The sequence below is a fragment of the Thunnus maccoyii genome, chromosome 19, assembly GCF_910596095.1.
Source record: "Thunnus maccoyii chromosome 19, fThuMac1.1, whole genome shotgun sequence".
Taxonomy (NCBI): Eukaryota; Metazoa; Chordata; class Actinopteri; order Scombriformes; family Scombridae; genus Thunnus; species Thunnus maccoyii.
Genome location: NC_056551.1, coordinates 21,962,180 through 21,987,228, shown reverse-complemented (window position 1 = coordinate 21,987,228; position 25,049 = coordinate 21,962,180). Strand labels below are relative to the sequence as shown.

At 38.7% G+C, this 25,049-nt stretch overlaps 1 protein-coding gene across 3 annotated transcripts in view; it reads right to left on the bottom strand.

The window, feature by feature from the left end:
• The window catches only part of LOC121885579 (torsin-1A-like), a 33,811-nt gene that overhangs the window by 1,415 nt on the left and 7,347 nt on the right, over positions 1-25,049 (bottom strand). Inside the window, exons 4-8 of one of the 3 annotated variants that reach the window (XM_042395182.1) lie at positions 5,458-5,675; positions 1,918-1,968; positions 1,644-1,651; positions 869-1,134; positions 607-782 (exon numbers count right to left, since the gene is read on the bottom strand). In XM_042395182.1, the coding sequence (XP_042251116.1) occupies positions 607-782; positions 869-1,134; positions 1,644-1,651; positions 1,918-1,968; positions 5,458-5,510 (554 nt within the window). In that variant the 5' untranslated portion in view covers positions 5,511-5,675. Of the gene's footprint in view, positions 1-606; positions 783-868; positions 1,135-1,643; positions 2,604-5,457; positions 5,676-25,049 lie in introns of those variants that run through there. The other 2 variants (XM_042395181.1, XM_042395180.1) reach the window with 2 other exon arrangements.

Here is a 25,049-nt window from a genome sequence, read left to right as displayed (position 1 = left end):
AATAATCAACTTACTCCAACATGCGGAACAATAATTCTAGAGTGCGTTTCTAAATAATAAGGCGTAGGGCCTCTACTGACAATTATACTCAAATTAATCAGATTTTACTGATGCAAAGATATTAGGAACAATGCATTGCAAGTTCATCCCAAATTGTATCCGGTGCACACTTTTTTAATTGGGGCAATTGCATTGTGAATGTTTATGCCAGTGCACTGATGCGAAATGGTTAATCTTCCCATGTCTAGTAAACATAAACTGTAAACTGGTGCTGCAGTTGGACTTATGGGTCTTGAGACTGGAATGTTTTCACTAAAGCCCCAAATCTTTTACTGTTGAACATGTGTGGCATTTTGTACTACCCAGATCACAGCTGAGTAGGAACCAATGTGTTTTAAACAGAATGGTTGGAGCAAAGCAGAGACATAATGGAAATTAAAGCCCATTCCCTTCCCCATGTAGTCTTTTTGCTCAGTCCCTGGATCTCCATTGACCCTAGAACTGCCCCTGCTTGTAAAACTAAAAACAGACCAGACCAGTGCACCTTCCTGTATAAAGGTTTGAATGAATGAATTGATTGGTCAGAGAATGTGTTCATAATTTCACCTGAGGAAGATGAAGATGGCTTTCCGATAAGAAACTCCGTCTACTTTGTCGTAGTAGTCCAGGTAGGACTTAATGCTGTCAACCAAGCCGGGATGCATCTTGTCCACCTCATCAAATATGAACATGGATCGTGCACAGTTGGTTACATAGCCTTCGATCCACTGTTTTAACTGAGACTGAGGAGAAACAGCAGCATATTTAATTTATACAGAAGGCCAAAAAGAACAATGTTGCTGTGTTTGAATTGTACTTATTATTATACCTTGTAGTTATCAATTAGACTTTTATGTGGGAAGTGATGTGTAGATATGAAAAGATGGACAAAGCTGCTCTCCATTCCCTTCTTATAAATGTTTTTAGCTATGAGCTTACTGACAAAGCTCTTTCCTGTGCCTGACTGTCCGTGCAGAGAGAGCACCAGGGGCTTCTCCGGGTTGTCGTTGTTCATGAATCTATTCACAGCTTTCAGGATGATGCGTGATGCAATGTGCTGTCCGAACAGTTTGCTTTCCAGGTCAGCCCGGAGACCTGGAGAATGCAAAGCGGAAAGTCAACAGGATAGTTTAAACTTTATTGAACAAGCAATGACAAGAAATGAACAATACACAGCCAGAGGTTAAGACACAGAAATCTTAAATAAAAGAGATTTAAACAAAATGTAAAATCAAATACATTTTGTTTTACAGCTTTCCTGTTCTTAGAGTACAAAAAAGTTCTAATGTAATACTTTAAATCAGTTTCAAAGAGTATATATATGATGGGTTGTGATTGGAATACTAGATTTATGATTGTGTGCATTTGCTAGCAATAAAATCAAATTACTGGTAATTATATATGGAATAATAATTAGTATAACTGAACAGTACATGTTCACAACAAAGGTCTTACCCTCCTCAGTTAAAATTTGGTTTTGATAGTAAATAGTCACTTAAGCCATGGCACTTTAATTATCCTCTAGACAATATGTTAAAGTAATTTGCTTGGTTCAAACAAACACAGCTCAACTATCTTCACATTTCCATGCCTCACATCCTCACCTGTTGCGCTGAAGGATATCCAGTTAGAATCACAACTTTCTTGTGGTTTAAAGAACTGTTGCAGATTTTCAGTGAATCTACCAAAAAAGTCAAATGTGTTTACCAGAACACTGGTCGTCAAAAAAACATGTAACAACAAACATATTTGTGCCGCTTTCATTGTTGAAACCACCTAATTCCCGACAACAGCTGAGTTTATGTGGTAAAACAATATTAACACGGAAACACCTCACTGATTCAGCAAACTAATAGCTTCCTTGTGTCAATGACTTACAGCAAGATGAACCAGCTGAGCAACTTTTTCTGAGTTGTTGTCCTCATGTCTCTGTCATTGAAAAAGTTGCCAAACAAGATTGATTGAATTGATGTTACAGTTTGCTGTGTATTATATGATTGATTGTACATGTATACAGGAATACGCATTAAGAAAACACAATATTAAATGTCTAGAAGAGGGTCCATATGTTGAAATCTGTGACATTGAACTGAAATGCTCATATTCCTTTCTATTAATTTGTGTTTAATCAGTTTACAACACAGTAAACGTGGGGCCATGTAATATTCCAGCATGGGAATACTTTGACTCAAATAATAAGTTCACAGTTGTTCAACTCTGTCTTGAAACAACAGTCATCCACATGAACATTGAATTAGATTTTGCTTGTTATAATGATTCCTCCTGTTCATACTGACCATTAGAAGATCTCCTCCAAATGTGCTTACAATGTAAGTGATGTGAGACAAAATCCACAGTCTTTTCACAAGTTTATCTGACAATAACATGAGGCTACAGTGAAAGGATCATGACAAAAAGTGGGAATTTTGGACTAAAAATACACTAACTTTGAAAGATATCAACTTGATTTCATTAATTTGCATGGCTCAAGATTCATATTAGCTTCAAGTAAACACAGTAAACATAAAGTAAATAAATCTTTGCACAGAAGGAGGACTGCAGATTTTGTCTCCCCATCACTTACATTGTAAACGAATTATGACTTTTAATGGTCAGTATGAACAGGAGGAATGATTATGGCAAAAAAAGTGTCAATGTTCATTTTGGCACCTGAATATTGTTTAAAGACAATTGAAAAATTGTGAACTTATCCTTTAACATATGACAAGCTTAACAGGAATGTCAACACCCACAGGTTTGAGTGGCCACACCTACTAAAATGTACTGTACAAATAACATGAGGGAGGTGTCACATAGGTGTCCCCTTCTGTTAAAAACAATAAAGTAAGAAAATTGTAATATAATATGATTAAAATCACACCTGCCAGTAGAGGGCAGCTGTACACTGCAAACAGGAGTTTCTATGTGGCCAAATAAAAGAATTCAGACCTTTAAAGGATAATCTCATTCATTCATCTAGTTTAAGAATCTTGATCCTTATCTTCTTATCTTTTTGGTTGCACATACAGTAGCACTGTAGGGTGATAGTCATGTGATCGTTCTTCCATATGGACTTACAGGATCATACACACAAAGTGCAGAGGGAGACTGTGCTAATCTGCTGCTCTGTGCAGATCTTTTCTAAAGAGCACAGTCCTTAAATCATCACATAAGGAGAAATAAATCATAAAACTGACTTCATTTTCAATGTCATCTAAATCAGATCACACTTTTTTCTTCAAGGGAAATATTAAACCGACTCGCATTTCATGGTAATCTACCTGTATCTTTCACTTTTTCTCTTTTTGTTTTATTTTGTTAACACAGAGTTCTACCATATAGTTATTTTTAATAAGACATCTGTTTGCAAAAAAACATGTTTCCTGATACACAAGGGACAATTTAAGTTAAGTAGATAAGTAAACTTGTAAGCTTATGTATTTGTAATAAATAAAACTTTTCATACAAATGTACCATGAAAGTTCTTAACAAATAATATAAAATGATAAAAATGAATGTACATATCCCCCTCTCCAAAAAAACACCAGTTATGGCCTTAAAAGTTTAAGAGGCCTCATAGTGATATCATGTAAATATATAATTATTAAACTTCAACAAAAATCTGACTAAACAAAATTAAAGGTCTGTATCCATGCTAGCACTGAAGCTGTACTAAATGATAAATGCTAACACTAATGACAATCATGCTGTTTAGAGGATGTATTCTTTACCATATTTTCCATCTTAGCTGTTAGCATGCTAACAGCTAAGACGGAACACATAGTACAGCTGAAGCGGATAGGAATGTCATTAGTTTTGAAGATTTTTGGTTTCATAGACAAAAAATCAGAAGATCACTGAAGTCATTACAATTCACCCTGAGGTGGGCCTGAATGCCTGGACCAAATTTCATGGCAATCCATCCAGCAATGGTCAAAAAATTCTCTGACAACTATCAATTTCAACCACTTGGTGGTGCCAGAGGAAAAGTCAGGGGTTCACCAAAGTCAGCAGGTTTCAACGTCTAGGCACCATGAATATCTGTTCAAAATTTCTTAGCAATCCATTCTGCTGTTGTTGAGATATTTCAGTCTGGACCAAAGTGGTGGTCTAACCGACTAACTGAAAAATGACACCCAGGTTTTTGACTTTTGTTTTAACTGTAAGACCTTGTGCCAAGATATAGATAGATAGGATACCTCTGAGAATAGAGACCTTTCAAAACATATTTTAAATTTCATTTACAGAAATGAACTAAAGTAATAATAAGATATATAACATATATATATATGTTTAATGATTTGTGATGTAATGGTGGTATAATGTAATGTAATGGAGGCACTAAAGTTACATTTCTTATGATGCTTTTATTTAAAGCCACAAACAAACATACGAATCTGTATGTTTCCATCATAATAATATCTTGTGTTTTCAAATCTTCAGCTAATGTCATTACAGCTTTCAAGAATATGAGATAAGTTTGACATGTAGATAAAAGAGCTCTAGAGAAAGTACACATATGCATGCAATTGTGCATACATGTCAGACTTTTTTTTTTTTTTTTTTTTACAAACGTGCAGCTCACTGAAGCAGAGGTTTTAAATCCACTGGGAGCAAAGGGGAACTCTGTATAGTAGTTTTGACATTTCCAATTTAGTACAGGACAACTATTACTCTTGACCTAGTTTATATTTGGGGAATTTAACTTCTGAGAGAGCTTCATGTGGGTTAGCAGCCATTGCCCATTGAGACACTGTATGTGATACTGGGCTATACATGACTTGACTTGACATATTTGAAATGACAGTCAAAATTTTCTGTAGTTATTTTGACAATATGACGTCTTGCACTGTTTGTTTTTTTTCTTCATGTCATGAGGTCACCTTCATACAAAAAGCTCTTTATTTCATGTTTATGTTTTTATTCTCCAGATCAGGCTCGTCTATTATGAGTGAGTGTAGTTTATAGATACCAAATGTTTCCTCTGGTACTTCACCCTCTTTCCAGCCTCTCTAGCCCCTGGCTCTGATAGGTTTTGGCATACTTTAAGGACAGGATGTGGATGGTGACACAGTATAACCGAGAACAGGTTTAAAGCTAATATTGCAGCTGGGTATAAATACAAAATAGACAAAATAGAGTGTTTATAAAGGGATAGAGAGGGAAAATGTGAAAAATATTCTTAGAATGGACGGCAAATATTATAAAAAGACAAATAATGAGTTGTAAAGAGTAATTAGCTCTGTATTAAGGATCAAAGTTTAAAAAAATAGCAATGATAAAGTCAAAACTGGCTCCAAATACTTTACTCTAGATATCCTTCCTCAGCAGCCTCCCTGGCTCTACCTCTTGATCAGGATGGTGGTTATAAATCTGCCAACACAGACTGTCTCAAGAGGCACAAGGCAAACAAAGGACCTTCGTTTTCTGCTGTTGCTGGTGTTTTTCCTTCCTCTCCTCCAGCCTGTCATTGTGGTAGCATGTCCTTCCTGGTGTGGATGGCGTCAGATGTGTGTTCCAGGATCAGGGCCCTTCCTTGGGTTCCTCAGGGTGGCTCTTCGGAGAGGGAGGAAAGGTACAGTGACAGTTCTGTGACTCCTGATGAAGCCCAGGCTCCCTCACGGGCCAAGATAACTCTAAAAGGGAGGGAGGAATTTGAGCTTCCTTTGATAATTATGTGAAAACTGTGAGACAAAAGTGCAAGAAATGCTTGAAAGCAGCCCATCACCCGCTTTGTGAGCCACACTTGAAGCAGTTTCCTGTTTTTTCTGTTAAAATACGCATGACCACTTTCAGAAACAAAGTGTCCAGATTTCTTGTTGGTTCCCAAGTAATAAACATGAGATTTTATGCACTAATCCTTTCATGACTTTACATGACTCTTAACTGTAGGTATTAACTTTGCAGTATTAAGCATATTCATTTATTAAACATTAACATTTCAAGTGAGCATCAAGGTTAATTCTTGACTTGATTTGTGTTAATTGTGCATATTATTTATGTATTATATTACAAAGTAGAGAGTTGGAACTGCTTTGGAAACAATGTGAACCTTCTGCTCCAAAAATAAAGAGTACTCCAGTCATTTAGTATAGTAAATAAAATAGTACTTAAGGAGTGAATTAACATCCCCTGAAAATCTTGTTTTTGCTGACCTCCAGTGGTTTAAATCTTCACCTTGCTACAGTGATGCACAGGTGTACTCCAGGACACCATGACATCATTGTCGAGTGTGGTTACAGATGCAACAATGCACACCTATGACCACAGCCAACAAAACAGGCTTCAAACTGGTGTTACTTTTTAAAGCGACTACAATCTTTTTTTTTTTTTTTTAATTTATAATTATGTGTAATTTCAAAGGCATGGCTCGTAGCGATTAACCTACAGAGAATTATCAGCATCTTTACAGCTCCCCTCGGCTTTATGGAGCTTTATAGTGAGATTCAGCTCATTGTTTAACTGTCCGGCTGCAACTTTACTGTTTTGATTCACTCTCACTGCTCTCATTGTGTTGTTTTTGGCTGCAAAAGGCAGCTGTTCTGAGATAGAAAGCTCTAAAAACACACAGCACACTACCTGCTAGTGCTAAACAGCAAACGAGTGACTATAGCTGGTGAATATAGTGGAGCAATCAGCCACTAAAGAGCCAGATATTTCCCTCAGGAATGATAGAGACCAAAAACAGAGCTAAAAGAGAGTGAATATTGAATTTATATTCACAAGGTGGACAGAAACACGACTCCAAATGAATGATGATGTTGCTCCATAACTGCTGGCTGTATAAAGAATATTTGCTAAGTTCAACATATCAACTTATAAGGTGATAATGTGTCAGTGTTGTGTTCACAACTTGTTTCCGCTGCCCACAAGTGGCCAAAAAACCTATTAATGCATTTGCTTTGAGCTAAATGCTAACCGCAGCATGCTAGCATGCTGGTGGTTTTTGCAGGTTTCTACCATATTTGCCATCTTGGGTTAACATTTAAATTAGCACTAATCACAAAGTACAAAGGACACTTAGGATGTCATTACTTTTGGTCAAATTAAAACAGTAAGAGACAAGCTCCAAGATTCCCATAATTCGATAGCTGGATACTAGATAGATAGCTAGTTAGACTTTACCTGATTGATAAACTGAATTGAAACTCCATATCCAGTGTGCAATGCAGGCTTTCTGTTTAAATATTTAGTATCCAAGTCGAGGCCAAGATCCTCAAATGACTTTAGAAACCTCCTCCAGAGCCAAAAAAAGGATACAATTGTTTAAAATTGATTTTGACATGAGAGAGCCAAATTAATTTAAACATTTAAAGTTAATTGTGAGAATGTGTTGCAACATTGCAGAGACAGACGTGGCCTCTTCAGCTGTGAGTGTAGTACATTACGTTTGTTGTTACTAAAGTCTCTAAAGAGTGAAGTGTTGCTTTTCCTTCCACTAACTCCAGGGCCTGAGAAGTCTGGGCATCTTCTCACTGATCATTAAGTGGGAGAGAATAGCTGCAGAGTAAAAAAAAAAGCCTATTCACTGTGGATGTTGGAAAATGACTGACAGAGCAAAATATTTAGCTTGTCTTCATATCTTTAACTCTGCTGTTACCAGGTGGGAATCTTCACAACTCAGTGTCTGATTGGAGGTCTTTTCTTCTCTTCTATTCACACTAATTTCTCCACTGTTGGTTCATTCAGCGGTTAAAGAATGGGAGAGGGCACTTGTGAAAGCGTCAGAGCTTTGGAGGGGGAAACAGACGGAGCGGGTCAACCTCTAATCTCACTATAAACAGAGGGCAATGCCACCACACACTGACCCCCACTCCCCCTCTGTTCACCTCATCTAACCCTCGCTTTAACCCCCATCCTGCAGCAGCTCGAGCTTGGACGGCCACTTAAAGAACCAAACCAGGGCCAAAGCACATTCCTGTGAAGTCAACAATTAGAGGATCTGAGAGAGAGGATTAGGGGAAGCTCAGAGAATTGTCTGGGAGGAAAGGATTGATAAGAGATAGACATATAAAAAGATAAATCCTGCGATGAACGCTATGAGTGTGCAGTGCGGGTGTTTGTCTTACCTCTTCACACCAGCAGGAGGGGCTCACTGCTTTTTATCTGCCAACTTCTTTTCCCTTTACAGTGCAAAAGTGATGTCTTTTGGGAAGTGTAGAATATACACATAACTGAATTACAGTAACTGCAAAACCTTTCACTGATGTGGTAACGGAAACTAAAAGAGAACAGACACAACATTTGGGCTACCAGGGATAATGAATCATGTGCAGTGGTCACATAGATAAGCATTTATTGCCTCATTTTCAACTGAAATGAGGCTGTGGTCTAAAAATCTATTTTTCTGTCAACACCCCTTCCTCTATATTGCTGTCTTTCTCACCGTTACTTTTCCCTCCAAAATGCATCATTGCATTTACAGGATTATACAAAGCTCTTAAGTGCAACAGCTCTGTAAACTTCTACTCCTTGATGGCTGGAATTTCCAAAAAATCAAAAGTAACAATGGTAGAGTTAAATATTGCTCTAAACATTGTTCTAGTTGTTATGTAAGAGAGAGTACATGAAGTAAGATCTGGGGATTTTAAGTCAACTCTGTCATTTTTCAGGTCACTGTGTCATTTAAATCAGATTATCTTGGGCAACAGTAAGGATAAGGAATGTAAGACGAGACCTAAATGTTTAAAATGTCAGTCACCAAGATTTGATTTTTCTTTAACTTTAAATGACGATTATCTACATTTTTCTATTTCTAAACAAATCTCATGTGCAGAGCCAAACCAACAATGAATTGTATTGTGTGTGTATCCAAAGCCTGATATATCTTATTCCTCTGTGCCGTAGACCTCCATTAATATAATAAAAAACACACCAATGAGCCACACCGTACATGTACCATGGCCAAAATATTGACTCTTTCATTATCATTGTCAGATTTGTCATTTTAACCCAATCTCCTATTCTATATACTATACTTCTACACACATAGCATGCAAGGCTAATATTACATATCTGAAACAAAAAATGTTATTCTCAGATTTGTATTTTCTCATAAACTATTCCAACATTTAAAGAAAATCTATTATTCACAACATTATATACACTACCGGTCAAATGTTATAGAGCCATCACCTCCATTTTTTTTCAGTTTTTGTTGAAATTTTGCATCGTTTAATGTCTCAATTAATCTTTTTAACAAAATTTAATCTAAACGTTTAACTCATCAAACAAACACACAGTCTTTCTGCAATGGAAATCAAATATTGTTGGGAAGAACTGTTACAGAAGTTCCCACAAATGTGTTGCACTTGCGGGTTGCCTTGTTTTCTCCCTTCTGTCTGGTTCATCCCAAATCAGCTTGAAAGGGTTTTAAAGTCTGGAGACTGAGTTGGCCATTTCATGATTTGAAGCCTACTGTCTTGCTCTTTTCCTCTATGGTAGTTCTGGCGTTGCTTGCAGCTATGTTTTGGGTCATTAACCTCTGACCAACTAGGCGTAGATCAGAGGGTGTTGCATGGCTCTGCAAAATGTTGCGGTAGCCTTTTGGTCCAGGGTGCCAGTCACTCTGTCCAAGTCACCAACTCTGGATCCAGCAAAAGAGCCCCAGACCATCACGCTTCATCATCCATGCTTTTATGTTCGCATGCTTTTTAAATTTCAAGGCCTAATTTATGTCCGTTGCTGCAGAAAAGCTGTGAGTTGTTAACCCATTACTTGATCCCTGAAAAAGGCCCTTTTATAACTCTGAAATTGACATTATTCTTCAGTTTTTAGAAACAAAAACTTTTTTCTTCTTCCAAATAAAGAATAAATATAGGCTTACAATACACAAATCACATTATTATGATTATTATTTTATTCATTATGTTATTATTTAAATTTGAGTGTTTAATGATCATCATATACAATGTGTGTCTCTAGAGGACGCCGAGTCTATCTGAGCAGATCAATGAGTTCCTCCTGATGGTGGTGCTGCAGGAGTGGTGCTGCAGGAGAGGGAGCACAGCCCCACCTTCAAGGCTTCTCTGGAGAGTGGTCTGAAGGTCTTAACCTTTTTTTTTTTTTACAGTCTATGGTCTGAACAAGGCCTAATGTGACAGAACGTGAGGACCACAGCTCCCTCTACAGACTAGAGGTGCCTCGTTACCTGCAGGCTCTGGTCCCAGAGGCCCTGAGCTCCAGTCTGAACCACTGGCTCACACCAGCAGCCCAGTCTCGTAAAGATTTTTATCCAACTTGTACCTCTACAAAATGAATGATTTATTACATGAACATGAGCAGTTTTTGCTTATAAAGCTTTGGTTTAGACGTTGGTGGTATAGATCTGTGAATAACAGGATTTTTTGATGCTTTATTTTGAGAAGCACATCAATCTATTGAGACACTGTTGTTAAATAAATGAATCCACATCTGAAGCAGAGATATGATACAAATACTGGTTGGAATAATGCAGTTATACAGCAGCACTAAATGTCCCATCTGGTATTGTTCTGATATTGATGTATTCAAATCAAAACATTTTAAAACACTCTTTATGCTACTCCATACTTCTACTCCACTACATTTTGAAATTTTGTTGATTTGAAAACATATGATGACGTTTTGTCTAAGATATCTATTTTTTTTTATCAGGTCTATCATGGTTTCATTCAAATACCTGTTTGAGGCCCAAAGAAGTCAAATTGTCCAATATATCCCCCGAAAAGAATAATAAAGATTAAAGAAAAGACCAAAATATGAATTCTCATTATTATTTCCTCTCCCATTATTCATCTCACGACCCCCCAGACTGCAGGGATTGTAGGAAGGTGCCCTGACCGACCGAACTGTAGCTCCACCTCGACTAGCTACAACAGTAAAATGCTGCTTACGCCTTAATGCATCAGTAATCTAATAATGTCATGACTCACTTTTTCTTTACTTTTACTTTTAATATATGAAGTAAATTTTGGTGATAATACTTTACTTGTAATATAGTACTTTTAGACTTTTATATTGGTTCTTTTACTTAAAGATCCCCCTAGACATATATAAAAAATACATATAAAAACACTCTGCTTGTGTCTGATATGTGTTTTTACACAAAAAAAGTTTAATTACCTAGTTAAAAATCCTGCTCCCTCACTGAAAAATCCATAATCTATGAATATTCAAATACTGTTCATTTCAAAGTGTCACTGCTGGATTCAAGATGTGACTTATTTGACCAAAAGTTCATTCTCAGTGTAGGTTCACTGGAGGCTTCCACATCACATTTGTGTAAGTTGCATACTGGACCACGATTGGCTCCAAGCTAGTAACGTCCCTCCTTTAGCAGTTGCACATACATCAGTCTGCACAGTGAAGCTCAAACATTCAAATGAAGGAACAAGAAGAAAAACATTTTTGACTGGAAGGATCATAATACTTCTGCGGCAGGAGATGGAGTGGGTTGTCCGCTAATCAGAAGGTCTGTGGTTCGATCCCTGACTCCTCCTGTCCACATGTTGAAGTGTCCTTGGGCAAGATACTGAACCCCAAATTGCTCCCGATGGTTGCGCCAGCACCCTGCGTGGCAGCTTGCCGCCATCGGTGTCTGAGTACGTGTGTGAATGGTTGAGTGAGCAGCAGAAACATTGTAAAGCGCTTTGGATAAAAGCGCTATATAATTGCAGGCATTTACCATTTATAAATGCAGCCATTTACTTCCACCACTGCCTGACTATGTGTACTGTGAGAGGGGTTGCTTGTACGAAGAACCCACAGAGAATTATTATTGTTCTGCAGTTCCCCTCGGCTCTACGGAGCATTTCACGGTCTTTCAGCTCTTTGTGTTAGTTTTACAGCTGAAACTTTACAGTATTGATTCACTTTCACTTGCAGCTGTTTTCAGAGTCAACGCTCCCACTCCTTTCTGTCCAGCACCTAGTGCAGCATTTAGCAACTAAAGAGCCAAATATTTTTTCTCAGGAGTTGGTGAAGAGCAAAACAGAGCTAAAAGGAGATTGAATGTTGGATTTCCATACATAAGGTGGACAAAAACACCAAATGAATGCCACTGTTGCTCCTCGATGTGTAAATAAACCACTGTTTTCCACTTTATAATGTGAAATTATGTTGTTCTTACAGGACGCCGTGATACCTCCAAGTGGGCAAAAAAAACAAACAATGATTGCAGGTTTAAAGATGTTAGGTGAAGTCTTTTATGAGAAGTTAACAGTACAGAGTTTAAGTTATATTACCTATTGTCAAAAAAAGTGTTATTACACATTTCTTGCCTGTCCTCCGAGATGGATGGTGGTCACTGAGGGGTCTTGTTTTGCTTACCAATGGATCTACATTACAGGGTAGACCCCGTTAACTCACCTAAAATATGGCACAAATCACCCAAAACAGTAGAGAAAATCCTTCTTCACCCAGAGAATTCAAACCAACTGTGTGTGTGTGTGTGTTCATGTTAAGTTTTGTTATATCACACACAGACAGAGTGGATAGTAGAGAAACCTAGCACGCATGTGACTCAGGAGAACAAATGAGTCCATCAAACGGGCCAAGACACGGCTCAGAGAGGAAGGAAGAGTCCATTTGACACAGATAACAGGGAACATCTGCTCTCAGGTCTGCACTACTGTACCAGCCTGGAAAGTAATTCAAAAGCAATGTGCTTAAATATACGTGAGTCCAGATTATTATCTTCTCCCTGCAGGAGTGAGTTGTGTTTTCTGCCGGCTGCCAAATAAATGTCAAGCCAAAAGTGTCTGAAGAGAGACGATAACCTGTTCCAGTTACAGATACGACACAATGACAAAGGCAGCGCTCATCCATCCAAGTGGTTTCCTGCGGCACCCTGCAGAAAGCTGAATGTTCCCCAGCAAAATAGGAACACAGATATCCCAGCATGCAACGGGATAATGCAGAGCAACAAAGGGCAAACTGGAGAGCGAAAGAATACATTTCTACAGCACAATGCTTGCCGTCATCCAACAAACATGCTCTGAGCTGTTCCTATTGTGTCAGGAGCCCCTGTAGTCCACTATGTAAACATCCCCTCTGCACCCCATCACGACTATATTCAGACCCTGAACAGGAAGTGATTTCATATCCAACATCCGCCACAGTCTTCCTCTCTCAGGTGGTGAACATTCCCGACAGCTGACCTCCCAGACCAAGGACGGGGGTGAAAGAGAGCGGGCAGGGCTTTGTTAAATCGTACAGCCAACTTTATTACTATTGAATTGAATCTACATTATATTTTTAGATTCTTTCCTCCAGATTGATTCTTTACATCCTGAAAACGTGACACAGATCGTGAGCCGCAGCTTGATATTCAAGAGATGTTTCCTTTGTGTTTCTACTGTGCATTGTTTTCCCCTTTTGCTTCAATTTCAGTTTGGTTTCATTTTGCTTAAACCTGCATTAACTGATTTTAGGAACAAAATTCTGCTGTTGGTAGACGACGTACATCAAAGAAATGATATAACAAGGAGAATTTAGTGCCACATTTACTTGTGCATCACATGAAGATGTTTAAAGAGTGATTGCAAATAAAATCAATGCCAGATTTATTCTTGTTGTTTGTTTTCACCCCTGTAACATCCTATGAATTCACTCTTAATTATACAGCTTCAGATGACATATTATTCATCATGACCAATGATGTTTAGTACCATCAAACAGAAAATAAACGGCTCTGCAGTCATTGAACATCTACTCTTAACCAACTTAAGAGAGTCCTGGAGTTTGGTTAACAGCTGTAAAACCTTATGAGGGCGCTTGAGAGAGAGCCAGAAACCTTTTATTATACTGTATCAAAACAATTTCACCCACATAAACACCTGTACAACACTGTAGGTCCATATAAACACACATGCAGCCTGTAATCTGTGCGTGCTAATCAGGAATACGAAAATCAGTTGAGAGGTAGAAGTGTATATATAAATTCCTATAGTAGAGTATAGTTGTAACTTCACTTTCCCCACGTGCATTAGTTCTGGGACATTAGAAAGAAAATGAATCACTCTTCCATTCCCGGCTTGAGAGGCCGAGCTCCAAAACCAGCCTTACGTTGGTGTGAGCAAATCAATCCAGTATGTTTACCAAAGCAATGAAGCTGAATTTATTATTTTAAAGATGCCTGAAAACATGATAAATTTGACTAAAAATCACTGGGCTGTAACCACAATGTGAAAAAAAAATCTCATGAGGAAAGGCATTACAAGCATATAAAACATGATTAATAGCTAGTTTTATGGCCACATGGCAAGGAACTATAACAGAGATTATAAATATGTTTGATTTCTTTGAATGGCTCTCATCTGTTGGGAGCCGTGAGGTCACATGACTGAACTTTACAAACCAAACAAAGACTGACAGCTGAGACAAAAAGGCTATTTTTCAAGAATAGAAACAGTGAAAGGGCACAAACAGACAAACACACCTGTGGCGACCTTCAAGGTGACTGGCCCTTTCAGTCTGTTTGGTTGTAGGTTTGTGTGTGTGTGTGTGTGTGTGTGTGTGTGTGAGTGAGTGGGTGCCCTTCTGGTGTAAAAGTTTAAATAAACACACACTGAATTGGGGTCATTGATTCCTCAAACAGGTGTCTTGCAGTCGTAAATCGGCTCTCCTGTTAAAAAAGAAGGTAAAATACATTCTTAATTACGGTTCAATGAAATAAAAATTGTGTGATAGTGTTGTTATGAGTGACTGCTTTATATGTGACCCACTGAACTGACGCTGAACTACGACCGGATCAGAAGCAGGAGTGAACTATCTATCTACCATCTGTGAATCCCTGCTGTGAGAGGGGGCTTGGGAACAATCTGCAACAGACAGAGGAGTGAAGGATGAAATGCAGAAACCCAAAATAAATGAAAGCGGGAAAAAGGAGCAGGTGGGGGTGAAAAACAAGCAAACACAGAGCTAGTTTTACACCCACCTGCTCCACCGGCTGTCCCGTATCGACTACTAACTGAGCAGACCAGAGAGCGGCCAAAATAACCATTGATTTGCTTTTGGTAGATGACACATTTCTCCTTGTTTCAGTATGGTGAAGAAATATCTAAACCCTTTACTTAAAGCTGCTCTCAACAATATTTTATATTAACAATAGATGAAATGACAATGCGTAAAGGAAACGGGGTCGCTTGTAGTGTCGAAGTGTATTATCACCAGACATGCAGCTTGTTAAATCAATTGATGCAAGTAACGTTTGACCCGTTTTTACAGTTGAGCACAGTAACAATGCCCTAAACACCTTTCTTTTAGCCTTCAATTGTATGACTTTTCCTAAAGTGACCAAATATATAAAAATGGAAATATTAAAATTTTTATTTTTGTGCAGTTGATATACATTTTCATACATGTGGACCTGTATTTATTAAAAAATTCAGAAATTCAAAAATGTTGCATTCTTTATATTGAATATCGAGTATTGAAATCATTATTGTCTCCTGTAGAACCACAGTATAGTGTGATCGTGAATGTTATTAACCCAAAACCTATAGAAGAAGCTTCATTAAAGATTAATCGCCCATTTTTAATGGCTTAGGTATTAATGAATGAAACATAGATTTGTGGTTCACAAGTCTGGTATAGAGACTAATTATAAGAAGATACTGTGAAGGGTCAGAACATGAACTGTATGTAAGTGTTAAGTTAAATTTCAGATTAATCTTGTATTTAATATTTTATTTAAACCAAAGTACAGAAATATTATCAACAAAATGAACTTAAAGTATCAAAAACAAAAGTCCTCACTGTGCACAATGGCCTCTTTCAGAGTGTTATATTATTGTATTACAATATTATTATTACTGACGTATCATTTTATAGGCAGTGTTTTAATATTGTTTCTGGTTGAGGCTAGGGCTGTGTGGTATGGTTGAAATCATTATTACAATATTAACATTTCCTGATACTGATTAATAACAATAAAAAATGTGATCATGAGAACAAACTGTTAATGTGTAAAACAAAAATGTAAATATTACTTTAATAATTAAATATCAAATTATGTCAAAATGCCTTTTTTTCTGATGTAAAGTACTTTAAATTACCTTGTATTTAAAATGTGCTACACAGAGGGCTTCCAGTAGTGACCTGAAAAGTAGTGAAGTATAAGTACAGAGTAGCATTTCATGTATAGCTACTAATTATCATTATTATTAATAATTTTAATTACTTTGATACTTTTAATTTTAATTAAATAATCTTAATAGAGCAGTAATAATCAATAATAATAAGTAGTTCATATTGCTAAAAAAACCCATCTGGTGTATATCCTCCTCCTGCATAACCCGTTTTGTCTTAAAAATTAATGAAAATTTAATGGAAAAAAAAAAGAAAACCTAAATGAAAAATTTCATCAAGTACCAAAACCAACAGGGATTTTCATTCTGTACAGGTCTGCCACAGATAAAGTACTCTCAGCACACACACAAAGTGCATCACTACTCCTCTAAAAGCTGTGAAGGGACACAGAGGGATTCGATAGACAGCACCAAAGGCTCCGCTGTGAGATAAGAGTTAATTGCTATCCTAACTTTCCCGATGAAGATGGAGAGTGAGAGGTCGCCGAAGCCATCTGCAACCTTTATACCGCACAACTCTGGGAATCCTTTTCATTTACTCTCCCTTCTTTGCTCTTTGACCCCCACACGCCCACCACCACACAAACACACACACATACACACGCACACGCACAAGTGGAGATAATAAATGCTGTTACAGAGAGAAGGAGTCACAAACACAGAGTGCTGATTGAACTGTGAAAGTGACTCAGTGCAGACAGCCGATATGACCAAGACACTGATAAGAGGTGCTAGTGAGGCTGGTGATCAATGGTCGAACACCATCTGTACAAAGTGTGTGTCTGGATGTTTGTGCTCCTGTTTAAACTCACCATCCCCCTTCACTGCCATGACTAACGGCCACCCACACCATGTCCACACTAATACAGACAAAACTTCCAGTTCACCTGTATTAAATTTCTGTTTCACAACTGATGTTACATACAGATTGTTTTCTAAAAGTTTGGCTCCACAATGAAACACTTTTTCACTTTTCCCACCTTTTCTTCAGTTGAATTGCCTTGACTTGACCTGCTCTTCAGGGTAAAGTACCAATCTTAAAAATTTTTTGTCTCACTTTCACACCTGTAGTTTTGTTAATTTGGTCTGGACCATGGACTGCATACAAAGAGCCCAGGCCCAAGCCCAGAGTTGCAGCTTATGGTCGTTAAGTTGCATCTTTTCCCTTTGGAGTCAGGACCTTTTAAATAAGTGCGGGGTTTTGCCTTTCAGGCTCTAGAAACACGCCCTGCTACCTCAGACTGAAGCTAACGCTAACTTACTGGGAACACCAATATGTGCACTCTTGGGCTAATGTTAGCTACTTAAGCTAAATTGTGCTAAGAGGGCAGGTATAATCAAGTAACATTAAGCTTTCCGAAATACTGCAACAATAGTATGACTCGGTGCGAGTCCTGGAGCCAGGGAGAGCCGCAGGTGAGCCAACTGTCAATCACAGCTGTCAATCAACGCCCACACAGCAGACATCAAAGCTACTATAAGTCTTCAAATCTTATTAATGGAGCAAGAATTACCAAAATGAGCACCAGCACACTTATTAGAGGGCTCAAATTTAGCGACTGAGACCATAATGATTCGTTGAAAAATATTAGACTTAATATTCATAGAGATAAGTTGACACTTTTTGGCTGGGATTTTTTAGAGCCGCCGTCATTGGCATTGCACTTAAAGTTACTTCCACGTTGGCTTCATTCTCAAGCCGTGGTAGTAGTCAAGGGAAAAATGAAACCTTTATACCCTACCTCTGTTTCAACTTTTCCTTTTTCCAGTGTTTCAAGGAAAATCCCTACACTCACGTGCTGATGCATACATCAATTCTAAAATTCCCTGTTAAGAGTCCTTGACAATTCATGGCCAGAGGATGGATTTAATAGTAGTTGAGCTTTCAAATTCATGCTAAAATTATTTGATTACTTATTCCAGTGGTTGGTCTCTTTTGCTTTTAAAACCACAAACCACACCACAGTCAACTTGGAGGTGGTCCGAGACACCCTTTTAAGGCAGTCTTGGTTCGGCTGTTCAGTCCATGTCAGTAATGTTCCATTGACAGCTTTCACAATGGCCCAAATAAACTGACACAGATATGCAAATACACTAGTGCTCATTTGAACTGCGCCATACAGGTTAAGTGTGAAAACACCCTTGTTTTGTGTTTCAATATTGTCCATCACACAATGCAGTACAAGACATAGCTTTATGTTGTTGTTGTGAACAATCACTACACTAACTCCTAACCGGGGCTAAGGTCAATCACTGGCTTGGCTGTAAGACAACGGGAACAAAAAAAAGATGCACTTTCAATTTTATAATGACTACTGTGAACATGGATATAGTTAAATTTTAAATAGTTTGTCATCAGCTGAGCAGCAACTCTGTGACAGCGACATCCAGATTCATGTTAGGCCTCTTTGTGCCCAGTCACCTCTGAAGGCGCCTTTTCGTGTGAGGCCGGGTTCATTTTTCAATCTGATAAATCCCTGAGCGCAGACTGACAGGCTCTCTGGGAAGACGGATGGGTCTGCAGAGACTTGTTAAAAGGGGGGCGGTGGGGGGGGGGGGGGGACATCACCGCCCTCCTTTGGCCAGGAGCAGGGAGGGGGAGTCAGTCTGGGGGTCATCGTCCTTCACATTAGCGTCCTTTAAATCTTACCGCCAGTCACGAAGTTCAACATGCATTCATATAAGTTTCTGAGATGGAAACCTGAACTCATATTAGTGTGTGTGAAAACAAGACTGAACCGTGGGGGTTTCTCTGTATGGGATGTCAACACTTCATTACATTTTTTCATTGAGGCTTTTTCTGCTTGGGAGATGTGTTTTTGGTGTATACGTTACATACTAGGAAATGATGCAGATGGTGCCAATGACAGATACCCAAGAGGACGATTAAGAAGTGGAAAGACAGAATACATGAATATCTGCATCCATGGACCAGGAAACCCAGTCTTCGGGCTGCTTTTGTGTCCTTGAATGCAACCCAATCCAAACCCAGTGTGGTCAAGGAAGAATTATTTTTCTTAAGTTATTATCAAAAATAAACTAGTGGCAGTTGACCCTTATGATCACGTACCTCCTGCGGTGAAATATAGACAGACTGTCATACCTACCAGCTCTCTTTCGCACTCCACAAGGCACTCCCTACACAATCCTATGTGCAAAAGTTTCCCCCTGCAGAAATCTCAACAGAGGATATCTGTTTTACACCTTTTGACTGTTGGTAGAACAGCTACGGATCAGGCAACGTTACTGTCCAAACAGACCACCCTCTTTGCCTATCTGCTTTTGTACATCATAGATTTCTAATTCTGTTGCTGCTGCACAGTGTGGTTGTGTACAGCTTTTATCCCCGTCTCAGTCCGCCCTTCCCTCCTGTTCATCCCCTCATCTATCAGCCTGCAATGTGAGTCATATATTATTGTTGCGTTAACGCAGGGAAGCACCCGTCGACCGGAAGATCTGCTTCTGGAGATTGAGCCAGTAACTAAATGACGCTTCCTGTCTCCCACCCCTTATTCCCCCTTCTAATGTTGCCTACAAAACCATTACATCAACATAAAAGCCTCATGTTATAGCCTCACTAAATGATTCTATCCATTTGAACAGTAGATTAGAGTCGTACGCTTATATAACCAACACTGAAAAACAATCATGTCATTCATTGTGTGGCAAATACATTATACATTCAAACTAACTGTACCTGCACAGTGGCTGGCATGGAAGAAATAGTGATACTTTCCGTTATGAGAACAGCCGAAGTTTGCATAGTTTACTAGAAGAAGTCATTTGCATGAGGAAAATTTGCAACATTCAAATGAATCATGACAAAATAAACAGTCAAGGGGAAAGTACGGACTCTGTGAATGGCAAACCCCAACATGAGACACCCTCCTTCAGCTCTGCCAAAGACATTTTGCTTACTGCCATTGCCCACTACGGTCCCTGCAGCAAAATGCCACATGAATCAGAGGTCGCAGGTCACAGCAGGTTTGCATTGAATCAAGCGCAAAGTACACCCTGACACATGTTACAGATGTATCCTCCACTTCTCACCATCAATACATCTACATTTAAGTTGAGGGATCGAGGAGAAATTTAAGTTCGGGCCAAACAGAGTAGATAATCACAACCAGGCGGATTTCGGTTGAAAGAATGAGCGAAGTCTCAGACAATGAGGATCAAAGACGAGAAGCGATTGGAAGATGTTGCTTGCATGATGTTAAATGGCGGGGTTAACTGAACTGATGTGCGTAGATAAAAGGTTGGAGCAGCAAATCTCCCCAAGTGCTTCTTTCTTTTTTTTTTAAGAGTTTGTCAGGGTGTGGCTGAGCGGGGAGTACGGTGGGCCAGTCTGCAGGTTCGAGATAAATTCAGAGGGGAGTCGATAGGAAGTGCTCTCACATCACTTCCTCTCTTTGTTTTAGCCGCTATTTTCAAGGCTTTGGAATGTAGTTCCTGTCGAGAGGTGAAGGAATTCAAAACAAGTTCATTAACCTCTGCGTAGGGGAGCAATGAGTTGAGAAAGGACTATATGTGTGAGTGTATTATGTTTGTGAATGAACGAGTTTGTGGAAAGGGCACGCATGTTTTCACCATCTCGGCAGCATTTTAGTTAGATCTTCTGTAGTCAGACTTAAGTACACCAATAATGTGCAACTTTCTTTTTCAATTGTGGGTGTGTGTGTGTGTGTGTGTGTGTTGAATGTCCTGTATGTGTCTCGGGGTCTGTGGGAGAATGAGAAAGCTCGAGCACCACACCCTACTCACATCCTGTGGCAGGCCTGTCCTTGTGTGTCTCAGACCGAGGACATACCAAAGCCCTGCAGTCCCAGCACACTGACATAAACACTAATCCTTAAAAGGAAGTTACTGCGCATGTGTATTTGTGTGTACATGTGTACTTACCAACTCGCATGTGTCTTCACGGTGAAACAAACTGTTATCAACTTCATATGTAACATGTCCCCTAAAACTAAAATTAATTTGGCTAAACAAATATGTTTCCAACACCAAGTTTCAAACACCTGGCACTTCCATTGTGTTGTGTGAGTGAAGACAGGATATCAGTCATACTGTGCTCACCAACGGTATGTCTACAGGCTTTTATTAGTAAGTGGGTATATCTCTCCAGGGACGTCTCAGTGGTGCCCAGTTCTCTTCACACAGACATCCGGAAATCCACCGCTTTTCTCCAGAAAAGACCTCAGTTCCACTAATGACTCTCTAGGAAACTGCAGTCAGCAGCAGATGGATTTAAAGTGAAATACAGCACAACTTTTTCCAAATCCAGTTTGACGACCTTTTGGAAATGTGTGCATGAGTTCCCAACCTTTTGGGCTTGTTACCCTGTTAATGCAAAGCGATGTGTGCTTACAACCTTTCGTCACAGGTTTTAAGTCTGAGAGTTAAATCATAGAGTGATTTTCCCTTCTCAGTATGTTCAGTTTGAATAACATTTACAGCTCTGAGAATGTGAAAGTGTATTTCATAAGACAAAAGTGAACAATAAATACAATTTTGTTCTGTGGGATCCTTGTTTCATACCCCATATATATTCATCTTGAGTAACTTTACACCCATCCATGTAAATTGATCATTAAAGGAGTAGTTTGAAATTTTGGGATATTATCAGAAGATCAAGGCCACTCTAATGTTTGTGCACTAAGTATGAATCTACAGCAAGGAGATGGTTAGCTTAGCTTTTGTGCTGATTAAACAAACAAGATGCAACCTGTTAATTAAGCTTTAAAGGTCCTAATAGGTGAATTTTTTTTTTTGCACAGAGCCAAGCTAGCTGTTTACCCGTTTCTAGTCTTTATGCTAAGCTAAGCTAAGCGGCTACTGGCTGTACCTTCATATTTAGTGTACAGACATGAGAGTGGTATCTAACTCTCTGCAAGAAAGTGAAAAATGTATTTCTAAAAATGTCGAACTAGTCCTTTATAGGGGACATAACATGGTTTTTGTGATTTTCTTTCGTTTATATACTGTTATAGTGTCGGATGTCTATGTTAAACATATTCAAAGTTCCAAAACTATGTAAAAATGCTTCCTGAAAGGCTTCAGCCTCCCTCCTTGTGATGATGTCAGATTGTTCAGGCAGGCCCACAAACAAACATCTGTTTTGTAGTCTTTGTATCTAAGGTTGTTCCATGGGTTGTTTGCATTGTCCACTTGCATATTTTGTATCAGATTCAGGCTTGAATATGTACAGATGTATTTGAGAAGTTTATAATTATATATAGTATAAGTATACTACTGTTTATTTAAGTAGACTCTGGAGCCACTGGAAGTCTGCTGAGGGGCAGCTTATGGAAGCTAACCAATCAGAAAAGGGTGAGCTCATCAGGAGGGGGACCCTAAAGAGACAAGAGTTTTTAAAACTGTAAAATTGTGGAAAGATATTCCAGCAGAGCCCCTGAAAATAAAGACCTGAAAATGTGCATGATATGTCCTATTTACATTGTGTGTTGTGCACCACTGTTGTGGCTGCTTTTAGTCTTGGCAGGATCCAAAGTGACTGTCCAACTAATTAGCAGAATAAAATGCATTAATGGTTCGTACTAAAATCTTTTTTACAGCAGAGGAAGCCACAAAAAAACACAAACTAACAATTGAATCTAACAGTTGTTTTGCAGATGGCTTGTTTATTTTGCATGCAAGCTCAGCCTGCCTTCCCCTTTTATCACCCTTCCATGCATCCACTTTATTTCTTAATGTCGTGCTGTTCTGTTTCTCCTCGGTGCCATCAGTACAGTTGAACTGGAGACAGCTCGTTGATGGGGCAATGTCACTCGCACTTTGTGGGCACATTAGAGCCCCATTGCTAATGTCTTTGACATAGTTATGAGAGCGCTTTGCCTCATAAAGCCTGTGTGCAGCAGCGTGCAGTAGCTGTGAGCCCCATCACAGAGAGGCACATTTGTCAGGCTTGTTTAGTGAAGCGTTTTGCTGCTGTGCGTGCTGGGCTCATCGAAGGTCGAGAAGTCATGATTTCTATTTTCATGCTCTCTCATTAGAATAATTGACACTGTTAGGGGAGAAACAAAAACTGTGGGTATATTTTTGAGTACTTCCAGTCTGGAGATACAGTGACTGATGCCCCTTGTGTGTTATCCCTCAGTTCAACAGGCACATTTATAGAAATGCTGAACAAACTGTCAGTTTTGATTTACTTTGATTTGCTCTCCGTAGCTACAGTGAATAATCGCATTTATACTAAATGAATGTCAAGGACAGTGTAGCTTTGGATCTCATGTAAAAACAGAGACAGACAGGAGATCAAATAGCTGTAATGTTGAGACTGTTGCACAGGGTTCCCGGGGTTCAGCTGTGGTTTGACATAAATCTCCTCCAGAGTCTGTCTGATGTACCATAACTGCTTCTTGGCCATCTGTGCTTAGTTAGTGAGCTAGATACCTTTTTAATGAACCCATCATTAAGACTTTAGGAGAAAGTAAAGGCAATGGGCTGGTATTCCCGCTCTGTGGTCCCACTGATGGCTCCCTAAATACAACAATTCAAACAGTACTGTACTTCATTATAGAGCTGCACTGCAAGACTGCACTCTCCACACAAGCTGTGCTGGTCCAAGCTCAGGCAAAAGAAAAAAAAAAATCGATTCACCACATCAATGAGAATCAAGTTATTACCTGACAGAGAGAGCAGGGTGGGGTCTCATACACACACAGAGCTGGATTCTCATAAACCTCTCGTCACCACAAGGAGTCATGCTGCTCCTCTGACAGCCGTTGACTCTTCACTTACACTCCTGGATGTTCCATTAATGCTCGCCCTTTTCTCTCAGACTACCGTGAGCATCTGAGAGGAAAGTGAGACAGAACGGCTGTCCGGTGAAGGCAAAATGTCAAAGCTGAATACCTTCTTTTTAAAATTAAACTTGAAAATACGTACACATGCAAACATGTTTCCCCGTGACTTTTGATACTTTGGTTACGAAAGCTGCAAATGAAAAGATCTGTTATATCAGAAGTCACTGAAATCGAATAACTTAAGAGTATTTTTTGAAAAGCTGAATCTTGTAGTCATTTTTAAAATATTTATCCTGTGACCATAAACAAAATTCATGTATGGCTATTAATAATTTCCTGCAAACATTCAGTTTCCAGATAAAAGGGGGTTAGACTTATGCAAAAGGCTGTATCTATCATATAATACTGGCCTAGTGAGGTAGATGTAGTGAAAAGTAATGACTGTAATTAGTACTGTAAAAGCAGAAGTTTCAGATCAGTGCAATGATTGGTCAGTTAATTGACTGACAGAAAATGTATTATTAATAATTTTGATAAACAGCTATTTGTTCAAAGTCTGGCCTCCACTCAAAAAGGTGTGTGCAGAATGATGTATGTGTGTGTAGAGTTTCACAGGGGGAAGGGGGACATTTCTCTGTGCTCAGCTTAAACCTCAGTTTAAACTATGTACCTAGGAGTATGATTTGTGACATCACAATTAGTTTTGAGCCAATCGTGGTCCAGTATGCAACTTACACAAGTATTATGTGGAAACTTGAAACCTCTAGTGCACATACACTGAGAATGTACTTCTCAATGAAGTACGAGACATCTTGTCTGGCGTAGTAAACTTTTGAAATTAGCAATATATTCATAGATTCCGTATTTTTCAATATGGGAGAAGGACTAGATGTCATTTTTGTGGAAAAACATATCCAACACACATTATTGTTCTGGCAGGAGTCTAGGAGTAATTAATCAAGAAAAATGTTGGACAGTTTTTTGGTTCTAACCTCATGAATGTGAACATTTGCTGCTTTTCTTAGTTTTATATTAAAACAAGCTATTTGAGGACATTTGGAAACAGTAATTTGCATCTTCACTATTTGATAGACTAAACTATTACTCTTACTGTTTAGCATAGTAATGTTTTAGTAATTTTGTTCACAATTTGGAAAATAAAGCAGAACAT